The sequence below is a fragment of the Megascapheus bottae genome, chromosome 9 (assembly GCF_031878675.1).
Source record: "Megascapheus bottae isolate mThoBot1 chromosome 9, mThoBot2.hap1, whole genome shotgun sequence".
NCBI classification, from domain to species: Eukaryota; Metazoa; Chordata; class Mammalia; order Rodentia; family Geomyidae; genus Megascapheus; species Megascapheus bottae.
In genome coordinates this window covers 6,806,311-6,819,530 of record NC_143517.1, presented here as the reverse complement: position 1 = coordinate 6,819,530, position 13,220 = coordinate 6,806,311, and the positions used below count along the sequence as shown (strand labels likewise).

The following is a 13,220-nucleotide window of genomic DNA, read 5'->3' as shown; positions in this document are numbered from 1 at the left end:
TACAAGTGCTTGCTCTTTCAGGAAACTCCAAAGCATGTGATCTATGTGCTCTTCCCTTTTCCCTGCTGTGCTGCATTTACCTAACCATATTTGGCCTCAAGCCCATGTCAAGCTGCAGGTGTCTTCTGCTCTTGGCTGCCATCTTCTACACTCCATCTGCTTTAAAGCGTGCTCTCTTGGGCCTTTCCAGTGTAGAGAAAAGGCTCTGGGAGCACATGAGCCACTGAAGGTGGCATCCAAGGAGGTTTTGTCTGCTATAGAAAGAAACTCACAGTACTAAGCCTTATCCTGCTGCCACACTCCTCTCCTTCTTTACAAATTAGAGAAGTGGGGTCTGCCTACACCCCAATCTATTTATATCTACAGAACATGAAGGAATGATATTTAAGTTGGCATCAAAGGTGGGAGGAAGCACTGGAATAAGGGTAGGGGGTGTGAGATATATGTGCAGGCATGAACACAGCTGGTGAATAAATCTACATTGTCCCAACTTTAAAACAACACAACCATGTTGATGTGACATCAGAACTTAATGAGAAAGCTGAGGAGGAAGCATCCCTTAGCGCTCTGATGTGGGACTAAGTTTATTCGCTGGAGCACTGTGAACAGAGCAGACCTGGAAGAGTTACAACTCCTCTTCTGTGATGCACAGCCCCTGCCACACCGGGAGGCCTGTGGTGTGGGTAAAGCCCTGAGAGAAAAGAGTATGATTTCTAGTTAGGCCATTACATGCTAGAGGTCAAATTTGGGTGGTTATAGTGGGGAGTGGCTCACTTCCTGAGTATGAACCCAGGGAAATAAGTGAAATTCAAGTAATGGCAGGTAACCTAATTTCACAAGATCATGAAGGAAATTATAAAACCCAGTTGAAAGAGAGGGAAAAAAGGAGGTCCAGGGTTTAAATCCCAGTAGAACAAAGGAATCAAGGAATCAAGGAAATGAGGAGGCAGGGTGGCAGGAGGGAGTGAAACAAAGGAAAGAAAAGAGAGGGGGAGGAGAGACAGAGGGAGAAATGAAGGAAGGTAGAAAAGACAGGAGGAAAGAAAGAGACAGAAGGAAAGACAGCAGGAAGGAAAGACAGCAGGAAGGAAAGACAGAAGGAAAGAGTTAGAAGGCCTCCTTACAATGCTTAGCAAAATACCATTTACTTAAGCAATCAATGAGAGGTTGCATGCTGTGCAAACCTAAGTAAATGACACAGGCTCACAGTGTTATCCACAGCAAACACACTCTTTGGAAGACCCCATAACTGGAAATACCTTTCACAGGTGAAGGTGGACTGAGTTGCAGCACCCGGCTCCATGACTACGATCTTTTCACAGTACCAGTACTGGGATTGGTCACAGGCCTCACAGCGCAATAGCACCTTCTGCAGTTTTCCAAGTGACACTGCTTCTATTTGAAATTTATCAATCTGGTGCAGGAGACAGAAAAGCCCTATGAAAATAACTAGAGTCCACTAGATGACAAATGTTGGCAATAATAGGAATCCAAGGCTTCCAGGAGCAGCACAATACTTTAAGAAACATCATGTTACTTGCTACAGTTAGCAGCAAATAGGACAATAAAGGAAGGAAAACAAACAAAGTACAATTTTATCTATTAAAAAGTATTTCTGGCACTGCATTGTTTTCTCTTGCAGTTTTATTTTCCCTTTTGTAGTATCAGCAATGTAAAAAAACAATCCAAACTTAATATAAAGGCCTCCAGTCTGTGGCTCATCTCACCCGGACCCTGCCCTTAAGAAGCAAGTCATTAAGACCTGGGGTATCAGACTCAAAAGAACATAGGCTCAATGGTTTTCCTCATTTGTCATAATCAGTAGAAACCTTGGGTTCTCCTAGCAGAGATTTGCAATAGAGCAAAACCTAGATACATAGGCCATATAGTATGACGCTAAATGAAAGGGCCTCTAGGATAGAGAAACAAAAGCCATATAATGAGTGATTGCTGTCCTTAATGTATTATGTTATCTGTTATCTCTTTTGCTGTCCCTTGGTTATCTCATATTGTTACATTATCTCACTTTGTTATCTGATATATTGGATATATTTGTATTTGGTTATTTGAAATTGGATAGGGAAGGGGGAAAACAAGATGAGGGGTGAGGGTAGGGGGGAGGGAAATGGGGACCAAGACATGAGAAAGGGTGTCAATGTATGTGAATTAATGGACCTTCTATCTGGCAAATACAATGTAACCCTTCTATTAATTACAATAAAAAATATGAAAAAAAGACAGGGTATCATGAAGGCTGATACAGAGCATTTCTTTTCCACAAACTCTGGAGGAATATGGTAGCACTCTTTTTTTCTTGCTGTTTTCTTTCTTTTTTTGTCTTTTTCTTTTTTGGAACTGGGGATCAAATCCAGGACATGGCACTTGCTAGGCAATGCTTTGCCGCTGAGCTACATCCCAGCCCTGCTTTCTTCAGTAAACCATTCTCTGCCTCTTTCTTTTTCAAATAAAAATAAGAGTGCATTCTGGCATTTGCTGTGAAAGTACATCCCTAATCTTCCTTCTTAAACATAATCGTTTATCATGTCAAAAACTGCACTGACATTTCTAGAGAGAAGCGGAACCCGAGGGAAGTGGTATGTTGGTTGAAATCCTTACACAATGCCTGCTCATAGTTGGCTGTTATTACAAATGACCGTCTTAAATTATCATCTGAGGTTAGGGTCTTGAATTTAATTAGCTCTGACGGGTGTCCAGAAATGAGAGTGAGCCCTTGGTCACTGTTATTTCCCAACTTCACACTGAAAGCAGAAATCCATTGTTGTTTATGCTTTCTGCTTGGTCCTCAACTATTACTAAGTTACATTTCAATTTGGTAAATGTAGACACAGTCCCAGTCCGTGGGTCTCAGGGAATCTGCTGCTTCTTTGGTATTGAGAGAACTCTCATTTGAGACAGACCTCTACCAGGTCAATGTTAATGTTCTTGTAAACCAGATGAAAGGTTGTCTGAGCATCTTCCTGAGCATGCCTGCATAATCTCACTCTCACCTTCCCACATTTCTAAGGAAGTCATTAAAGGGATCATTTCATAATGCCCCACAGTGTTGTTGATTCCAGTCTGGTGACTTCTGGGACCAGCCTGGATTTCATCTGCTGCTTGGTAGATTGGGCATGTTAACCACTTTCCAGCTCAATGCCTGTCTCCTAGCTCTTGATCTGAGAGCTTCACCTGGTAGAACAATGCTGAGAGATTTGACTGGAGTATTGTTGAAATCCCCTAGCAAGAAGAAACCCTAGGACTTACTCATTAGTGTGTCTGTAAGGGCTCTTCTCCCTTCCCTACCTCCCACTGCAACATTTCCCAGAAGTTTAATGTCTTCATGTACAGCTAAACTACCTGTTTCCTGGTCTGTTCTGGAACAACCCAAACTACAGCATGTTTGCTTTTATCTTAAACTACTTTTAAGTTTGAGAATAATTAAATGGAGTCAGTTAAGTAGATTGGGGCCTCTGGCCACAACACTGGAAACTGTGGGGGGAAAAATGACAACTATCCTTCATGTGAACTGTGGCTAGAATGGAAAAATTTTGATGACAAAACTCCAAGATTATTGTTCAAATAGTTGCAGCCCTCTTGAAATGAGTTGGCATTTCCTTTACATACAAAGAAAAGAACTAAAATAACGCTGTGTGCTGGTGGCTCATGCCTGTAGTCCTAGCTACTCTGGAGGCTGAGATCGCATCATTGCAGTTTGAAGCCAGCCCAGGCAGAAAAGTCCCCATGAGGCAGATAACATGCAATGTCATCTAGTATCAACAGCTGTAGCACTGCCACATTGTTATGTGCTGGCTGGCCAGCTAGCAGATGATCAGAAGCTCTGGAGTACTCACCATCTATCAGAAAGTTATAGAGCCACTGGAGCTCTTAACAGGATGATTCATCCATCAGTGAAAATAATATTAAGAATATCATGGCATCTAAAACTTATTTCTACTGTAAATTTGTTTGCTTATGGTAGCAAAAATTGGGCATAATTCTATTTTCATTCCATCCCAAACAGGTCTTATTTTCCTATTCAGACTGAGTTTTAAAACCCCAGTGACAAATGAAAAGAATTGGTGAGCTTAATTATTTTATTTATTTTTTTGCCAATCCTTGGGCTTTCTCAAAGTTAGTGTTCTACCCTTGAGTCACAGCACCACTTCCAGCTATTTCTGTGTATGGTACCAAGGAATTTAACCCAGGACTTCATGAATGCCAGGCAAGCATTCTACCACTAGGCCACACTCCCAGCACAAGCTTAATTATTCTGATACTTTATCATTGTTCACAAAGAATAAGAGGAAGAGTCTAAGAAATAACATTCTCCAGCTCATCTGGTGAGTGTTCTCTTTGAAAAAAATAGTACTTCTAAGTAGTACTTTATTTTCATATATAACAAAATAACACTAAATTTAACTTGCTTAATGATAAATACTCTATTGTAACTTTTCAACTATAAAAAGGACAAAAGATAATAATTAATAGGTTTGAATATAAATAAAAAACAGTTGGTTCCACTCATGCTCTTTTAAATAGAAGCCACTATGCTATGATTTGAAATAACCTATAATGGTCCTTGTAGGGCTGACCTTCACTTTCCAAACTGACAGAGCACTTTCTTATACATCTTCCCTGATATTTTTCAACCTAGTTTGTACCTTTTCTTATACTATTATTGGTTTTAATGATTTTTTTGTTCTTCTTTTCATCATAGGTTTCACGTGTTTCATTTTTCTTTCACGAACACTTTCTAGAACAAAACACATTAGCAAGTGGGGTCGGGAAACATGTATTAAAGATGTTTCAAGGCTGGGCGCGGTGGCTCAAAGCTGTAATCCTAGGTACTCAGGAGGCTGAGATCTGAGGATCTCAGTTCAGAGCCATTCTGGGCACTAAAATGCAATTAACCCCTGGAAAACTGGAAGCAGCACTGTCACGCAAGGGGTAGGGCAGTAGCCTTGTGCTGAAGAGCTCAGGGACTAAACCAGGCCCAGGGATAGGGTGAAGAGCCTTGAGCTCTTAAGCTGAAGAGCTCAGAGACAGCACCCAGGCCCAGAGTTCAAGTCCCACGACTAAAAACAACAACAACAAAATGTTTCAAAACTAAAGCATGAACAATGCCCATCAACCCTTGGATTGTTGGATCTCATGTGGGCATCAGCAGAGAGATTGCTAAGAACTAGGCGAGTCCTTCCCACACACTCACCTGTCCTCTTTGAAATCTTACTGGCATGTTGGATTTGTGCAGCAGTCTAAGTCCAGAGTCTCCTCTCTCCCCGTAGAGACAGAGAGAGACCTCAGATTCTGTTTCTGCTTGTTTCAACTGTCCAGTGTAGACATCAACTTGATATCTCACTACTGTCAAGGAGAGAAAACAGGAAAGAGGAACTCTTTTATCCCAAAATTTACACAGACAGAATCCAACACCAAGCTAGAGTTTAAAAGAAAAAAGCTCCCCTTATGGTTAAGCTCATGTGGTTACTGTATCTGACTTTGTTACCTGGTATATTGTATATACGTTTGTTTGTTCATTTGAAATAAGGAAGGGAAGGGGGAAAGCAAGATGATTGGGAGAGGTAGGGGAGGGAAAGGGGGATAAAAACAAGAGAAGGGGTATCAGTGTTGGAGAAGAAATGCACCCACTACCTGAAGAATATAACTGTAACCCCTCTATATGTTACTCCTGACAAAAAATAAAAAAGAAAAATGAAAAAACATGATAATTTTTCTAATTTGAACATTTTATTTTTGAAGTATTTAAACCTCTTTGAATTTTAACTTTATAGGTGGATGTTTTTACCACCTAAACCAGTACCTGGAGGGTTTGTAATTTTTTCAGGGGAACTTAAAAGGTCAGCCTACATACAGCACTGGAGGCTATTTTATGCTCCGTATTTTAGAGGAGAAGGTGACAATGTTATTGCATATTGGGCTTAAAGCTTAAAGTGATATGTGGTTGAATGATGAAGTAAATAAGTGAGCTGATGTGGGAGGTGCTAGCTGGGCCCTGATAAAGTCCGGTGAGACTCAACTATGACATTTCTTCTCTCACAACGTCTTCCCTGGTGAGTGACTCTAGCTGGAACAGAAGAATTGCCCTCAGATATATTCTATTCAAACTCCACCGGTGGCTCATGCTGTGACATGAAAAAATTCAAGTCACTTCTAAGTGTATAAAGCTACAATTTTCTTGGAAGAAACATTCTCCAAATAAATAGTCCAGAGGCAAATCCATGTGGCTACAAAAATTTCTATACATAGATATTTTATACATACATATAATTTATGTAAATTTGTAAAATTGATATATATACACATATATGTATATGCTTGTAACACCTATAAATTGTGACACACATATATATAAAATATATAGACACTATGTTGGAAATGAACTATACAACATGGGGGGAAGAGGGAAAAAGCTGGGAGAAAATGGAGGGGGTGACATTGTTCAAAAAGAAATGCACTCATTACCTGACTTACGTAACTCTAAACCCCTTTGTACTCCACCTTTACAATAAAAATTTTAAAGTAAATGTAAAATTTATAAATCTACAAATATATACACAATTTATATATAAATATATTAATATGTGCTATTGAAGATTAGTAACATACATGGAAAAATAGGCTGTCCTTCCTTCATGACAGGCAGCTCACAGACAATGTCTCCATCCGCTTGGATGTGAGAGAGCCACACATTTGCTACAAAATTTAGTATCTTCTTGCTCTTCATATGTTGCATGGTTACCTGAGATCATAAGAAATAATCATTTTATAACCCACTCACAACTTCTGAAATAATCCTAGCCTGAATCCTAGCTACTCAGAAGGCTGAGATTTGAGGATCACAATTTAAAGCCACCCTAGACAGGAAAGCCCATGAGACTTTTTTTTTGTCTGTTATGGGGCTTGAACTCTGGGCCTGGGTTTGGGCATTGTCCCTGTGCTCTTCAGCTCAAGGTTACCGTCCTACCCCTTGAGCCACAGTGCCACTTCTGGTTTTCTAGTGGTTAATTGGAGATAAGAGTCTCACCAACTTTAGTGCCCAGGCTGGCTCTGAACCACGATCCTTAGATGTCAGCCTCCTGAGTAGCTAAGATTACAGGCATGAGCCACTTTGCCCAGTTCCCTGAGACCCTTATCTCCAATAAACTACTTAGAAGTGGCACTGTGACTGAAGTGGTGGGGCACTAGCCTTGGGCACAAAAAGTCACAAGGCCAGTGCCCTGGACCTGCGTTCAAGCTTCAGAACCAGAAAAAAAAAAACTAATCTTGCTAGATACTTCTCTCTGATATTTATACTTTAGTCTTCCTGATCTGTTGATGGTTCCACAAACTGGATGCATTATTTGTTTTTGTCCATATCTGTGTCCTGTACTGTCTAATTCATTACCATGACAAATCTGAGCCTTTGTTATATGGCTTAAACTTAATTTCTTCTAAGAAGTCTTTGGGATTCCCCAGTCTGAATAGGAATCCTGAAAGTTCATCTTGGTATTTCTAAGGCAGCCCATAGGTTGGTCGTTGAATAAATAAGTGAATATCTAAGTGAACTAGGTATGGTGGCACACATTTGTAATCCCAACTGCTTAGCAGGCAGAAATAGGAACTGAAGACTAAGTCCAGCCAGTGTGAGACCCCTATCTGATAAACATACCGCAGCGAAAGGACTGAGGCATGGCATATTGTCTAGCCAGCTTAGGGTTCCAAGTTTAAACTTTGTGCTGCTGAATGAATAGGCAAGTGAACAGATATTTATCAATACGAGTGATAAGACTAAATCATATATTTGATCATTAATACATTAATGTGCAATTGATAATACAATATTCTCTGAGAGTACATGGAAACTTCTTACATGCTCATATTTTTGACTTGAGAAAGTAGTACTAGTGACTCACTTGGTGCTAGCTCTCTCTCCCTCCTTCCCTTAGAATCAGCTTTCAGGATTTTTAAAGCATCTTTCTCAGTGTTTTTCACCTTAATACTTCAAGCGTCCTCACAAATCAGATTCCCACTCAGCCTCTGACTCTGCAATCCTTGCATTTCACATTCCTCCACCCTGTACCTTGTGCTACCACCCTGTTAGCTAAAGCACTGGACACTGGGGATCTAAGATGGTGTTTACATTTGACAGAAGGACTAGCAAATGCATGAATTTATCTCAGTTCAAATAAGCCAGCACAACTTTGGAAGGTATTTCTAAAAACGCTAGAATCTTTTGAGATTAAATGTTTGACTGGAGATTTTGTGAGAAGAAGCTTGTACTTCCTGCTGCTCACTGAACTAAAAAACCCTCAAAAACAAACTTACTTTCTCTACTATATTTCAAAAGTTGATCATTCCCTTGGGTGGCTCTTTCTAGAACCCTCAAGTAAGGGAGTAAAATCCAAAGAAAAGGAATTGAAAACATTTTTGAGATGCCTTAAAATTTCTTTTTGGTACCAGGGCTTTGAATTTAGGGCCTCAAGTTCTTATTTAGCTTACTTGCTCATAATTGGAACTATACCACTGGAGCAACACCTCCAATCCAGCATTTTGCTGATTAATTTGAAATACAATCCCAGGCTTTTCTACCCTAGATGGCTTCCAAACCTTGATCCTCAAGATATCAGCCTCCTGTGTAGCACAGGAGCTAGGTATGAACTACTGTTCTGTATCTATGTAAACACAGCCATTCAATACCTAACTTAGCTAATCCCAAGATTATTTGGAGTTCTTATCAACTAGGTTAAAATATATATAAATGGTGACAAGTTTGCTCAAGCCTATGAGCTGCTTCAACCCAAAGGCTTGGAAGATTCAGAAAGTTTGCAAAGAGTTACAATTCTATTTGAGTTCATTTATCCAGAGAAGGTATACTGCTTTAAGATGACATGGGGCCAGCATATGGACTTCAGCTTTGTCCTATCTTTCACCTCTATCAGAGAATGAATGGACTCTACCTCCACAAGGCTCCAGGCTGCATCTTGGCCTTCTCTTCCCCTAAACATGGCTCTTTCATGCAAGGCTATCTACAGTCCCTAAATACCAAGCAGGATTCTATAATCTCCCTTCAATTAACAGTGCACAAAGTATTTCATACCTATTTATTAAATGCTTGTTAAATGAATAAAATGTGTCATCAATTTAATTTATCCATCATATCTGATAGACAACGTTCCTATTCTTGTGTCATTTTTCTAGTGGAAGTCATACAATAAAGAAATGGAACAATATCAGGTAGCTATTTTTATAGAGAAAATAAAATAAAACAGGTTGATGTGATTAACCACTGGAAACACACTTTAGGTTATGAGACAAATGCCACACTATGGCAGGAGATTCATGTGGTTTGAACATCAAGAATGAGAGGAGAAAAGTGCAAAACAAATTAAACACACACACACACACACACACACACACACACACACACACACACACACACATCCCAAAGAGAAAGTCAGAGGAGAAACTGGGAGAGGATATGATTGGTTAATTTTCACCGAAGATTACTCTGGCTGCTCTTTAAAGCCAGGGAACTATAGGTAGGAAAAAGAGCTGGAGTACTATTATAGAAGTTTTTGCAGTAAAAAGATAAAAACAAACTGGCACTCTGGACTCAACTTGTGGTAACAAGATGGAGCAAACAGAGAACATGTGAGATATGGATCAACACTAGTGTCAACTGGAATTCTTAGGAACTGGTTTTGGGACTAGAAAAATAAACATTAAATGAAACCAGAGCTGCCTATTCAAGTGAGAAAGATGGAGAACGAAGCAGGTTGGTAGTGAGTAAGAGTCGTGATAAATTTCATTTTTCTCATTTGATATGCACAACTTGTCACTGTAGGTATAATGCGCCCTGTTTTGTAACATGCAAGCTTTAACAGAAAAAGTTACTGAAATGACTTTGGGGAAATCAAACATCTTTCAAGACCTGTAACATCAGCCCTAAAGTTTATAGCTTCATTTCAAATAGTTAAAAGAAAATAAATAGGAAGTTTCTTTGGTGATTAGTTTGGGAGTGATTCAATTTTTTGAGCTGTTGATATATTTTAGATATGAGGCCTTTGTCCACATATCTAAATATGTGGTTAGTGAAGATCTTCTCCCACTCTGTAGGCTTTCTAGTTAGTTTGCTAGCTACGTACTTTGCCAAAAGCTCTGCAGTTTAATGCAGTCCCACTTATCCAGACTTTCTCTGATTTGTTGTGTTTCTGGGTCCATATTAGGAAAGTTTTGACCTGTGCCAAGGAGAACTAGTGTATCTCCTATTCCTTCTTGTAAAGTTTTCAGTGTATATGCTTTTACCTCCAGATCTTTGATCCATTTGGAGTTAATCCTGGTGCAGGGTGACAAAGAAGGATCCAACTTTAGTTTTCTACAGGTTCTTAACCAGTTCTGCCAGCACACTTGTTGAAGAGGCTGTCTTTCTTCCATTCTATTTTTAGCTCCATATCAAAGATTAGTTGGCCATATATCTGAGCCCTCGGTTCTATTCCATTGGTCCTCAGGCCTGTTCTTGTGCCAGTACCAAGCTGTTTTGGTCACTACAGCTCTGTAATAGAGTCTAAAGTTTGGTATTGAAATTCCTCCTGCACTGTTCATTCTGCTGAGAATTGTTTTTGCTATACAAGGTCTTTTATTATTCCATATGAAATTTTAGATTGCATCTTCTATTTCTTTGAAGAATGTCACTGGGATATTGATGGGTATTGCGTTGAATTTGTAGATAGACCTTAGCAAGATTGCCATTTTCACAATGTTAATTCTTCCAATTTAGGAGCATGGGAGGATTTTCAATTTCCTCAGTTCTGCTTTAATTTCTTTTTTTCAGGGTTTTAAAGTTTCCATCAAAAAAGGTCCTTTACATTCTTATTAATTCCTAGGTACTTTATTTTCTTTGAGGCTATTGCATAAAGAGCTGCTTTCCTGATTGCTGCCTTGATCCTCTCATTGTTAGCATATAGGAAGGCAGATGATTTTTTAGGGTTAATTTTGTACCCTGCTACCTTGCCAAAGTTTCCTATCAGTTCAAGGCACTTGGAAGTTCTGTAAGTACAGAATCATGTCATCTGCGAAGAGGGAGTTTCAGTTCCTCTTTCCCTATTTGAATCCACTTTATGCTTGCTTCTTGCCTTATTGCTCTGGCTAGGAATTCTAATACTATGTTGAAGAGGAGTAGAGAGAGTCTTGTTCCTTGTCTTGTTCCTGATTTTAGAGGAAATGGTTTTAGCTTTTCACCATTAAGCATAATGCTAGCTGTGGGTTTGTCATACACAGCCTTTATTATTTATGGATTCCTAGTTTCTCCAGAGCTTTTAGCATAAAGGGGTGTTGGATCTTCTCAAATGCCTTTTCTGCATCTATTTGAGACAATCATGTGATTCTTGTCCTTGCTCCTGTTGATGTGTTTAATTATATTCACATGTGTGTGTTGAACCAGCTTTGCATCCCTGTGATAAATAGTGCTTGATCTAGTGTATAATTTTTTGATGAGTTGCTGAAGACGGTTAGCCAGTATTTTCTTAAGAAGTTTTGCATCAATATTCATCAAAGAAATGGGTCTATAGTTCTCTTTATTTGATGAGTCCCTGTCTGGTTTTGGGATGAGAGTTATGGTGGCTTCATAGAATGAGTTTGACAAAGAGCCTTCGTTTTCAATTTCATTGAAGTGCTTGATGAGTATTTGGTGTGAGCTCTGCTTTGAAGACCTTATAGAATTCAGCTGTGAATCCATCCTGCCCTGGGCTTTTCTTAGATGGGAGGTCTCTTATTGCCATTTCTATTTCAGTACTTGAAATAGGTCTGTTTAGTTGAATTAGGTCTTCTTGGTTCAGTATGGGTATGTAAATGTTGACTAGAAATTCATCCATCTCTTTTAGATTCTCAAATTTATTGGCATAAAGGTTTGAAAAGTATTCCCTTATGATGCTCTGGATCTTTGCAATTTCTGGCGTGATACTACCATTCTCATCCAAGATTTTGTTTATTTGCGTATGTTCCCATCCCATTAATAGATAGGCCAAAGACTTAAAGAGAGTCTTCTCTGAAGAAGAAATAAAAATGGCCTATAGACACATGAAGAAATGCTCGATATCTCGGGCCATAAAAGAAATGCAAATCAAAACAACTCTAAGATTCCACCTCACTCCAGTTAGAATGGCCAGGATCAGGAGAACTAATAACAACAGATGCTGGAGGGGATGTGGCCAGGAGGGATCACTACTACACTGTTGGTGGGAGTGCAAACTCGTTCAACCACTATGGAAAGCAGTGTGGCAGTTCCTCAAAAGACTAAACATAGAACTCCCCTATGACCCAGCAATTCCACTACTAGGCACTTACCCAATTGTCCAGAAACAAGGACATACTAAATCCACTAGCACAACAATGTTCATTGCAGCATTATTTACCATAGCAAAGATATGGAACCAACCCAGATGTCCCTCAGTTAATGAGTGGATCAACAAGTTGTGGTATTTGTACACAATGGAATTCTATGCTGCTGTCAGAGAGAACGACATCAACCCATTTGTTAGGAAATGGAAAGACTTAGAAAAAATCATATTAAGTGAAGTAAGCCAGACTCAAAGGAACATAGGCTCAATGGTTTCCCTCATTTGTCAAAATCAGTAGAAACCTTGGGCTTTCCTAGCAGAGGTCTACAATAAAGCAAAACCCAGATACATAAGGCCATACAGGATGATGGTAAATGAAAGGACTTCCAGCATATAGAAACAAAAGCCATATAATGTGTGATTGTTGTCCTACTATGTTGTTTCTCATCTCTTTTGCTGTCCCATGGTTATCTCTTACCTTGTTATCTGATATAATGTAAACATACTTATTGGGTTATTTGAAATAGGATATGGAAGAGGGAAAAACAAGAGGAGGGGTGGGGGTGGGGGGAGGGAAACTGGGACCAAGACATGAGAAAGGTTATCAATGTATGTGAAATAACACACCTTCTATCTGGCGAATATAATTTGACCCTTCTGTTAATCACAATAAAAATAAATAGGAAGAAAAACATAGGAAATCTAACATTCAAAGACCATAGTTAAAATTTACCTTACCATATTGATTAAAATTCATTCCCATCATTCTTTTTCTTAATACTAAAACTTAGTTACTATCTGACTACATTTAGTTATATCCATCTTATTTTTCATTTATGTTACTCAAAAGCTGAATTGAATATAATTCAGTAATACAGATTAATGTTT

General features: G+C 39.1%; 1 protein-coding gene across 1 annotated transcript in view; it reads right to left on the bottom strand.

Annotated features, from left to right (window-relative positions):
• Positions 1-625: 625 nt before the first annotated feature.
• The window catches only part of LOC150058740 (lipoxygenase homology domain-containing protein 1-like), a 106,823-nt gene continuing 94,228 nt past the window's right edge, over positions 626-13,220 (bottom strand). Inside the window, exons 18-21 of the mRNA XM_090339668.1 lie at positions 6,625-6,757; positions 5,210-5,361; positions 1,208-1,414; positions 626-691 (exon numbers count right to left, since the gene is read on the bottom strand). Coding sequence (XP_090195794.1) covers positions 626-691; positions 1,208-1,414; positions 5,210-5,361; positions 6,625-6,757 — 558 coding nt within the window. The remainder of the gene's footprint in view (positions 692-1,207; positions 1,415-5,209; positions 5,362-6,624; positions 6,758-13,220) is intronic.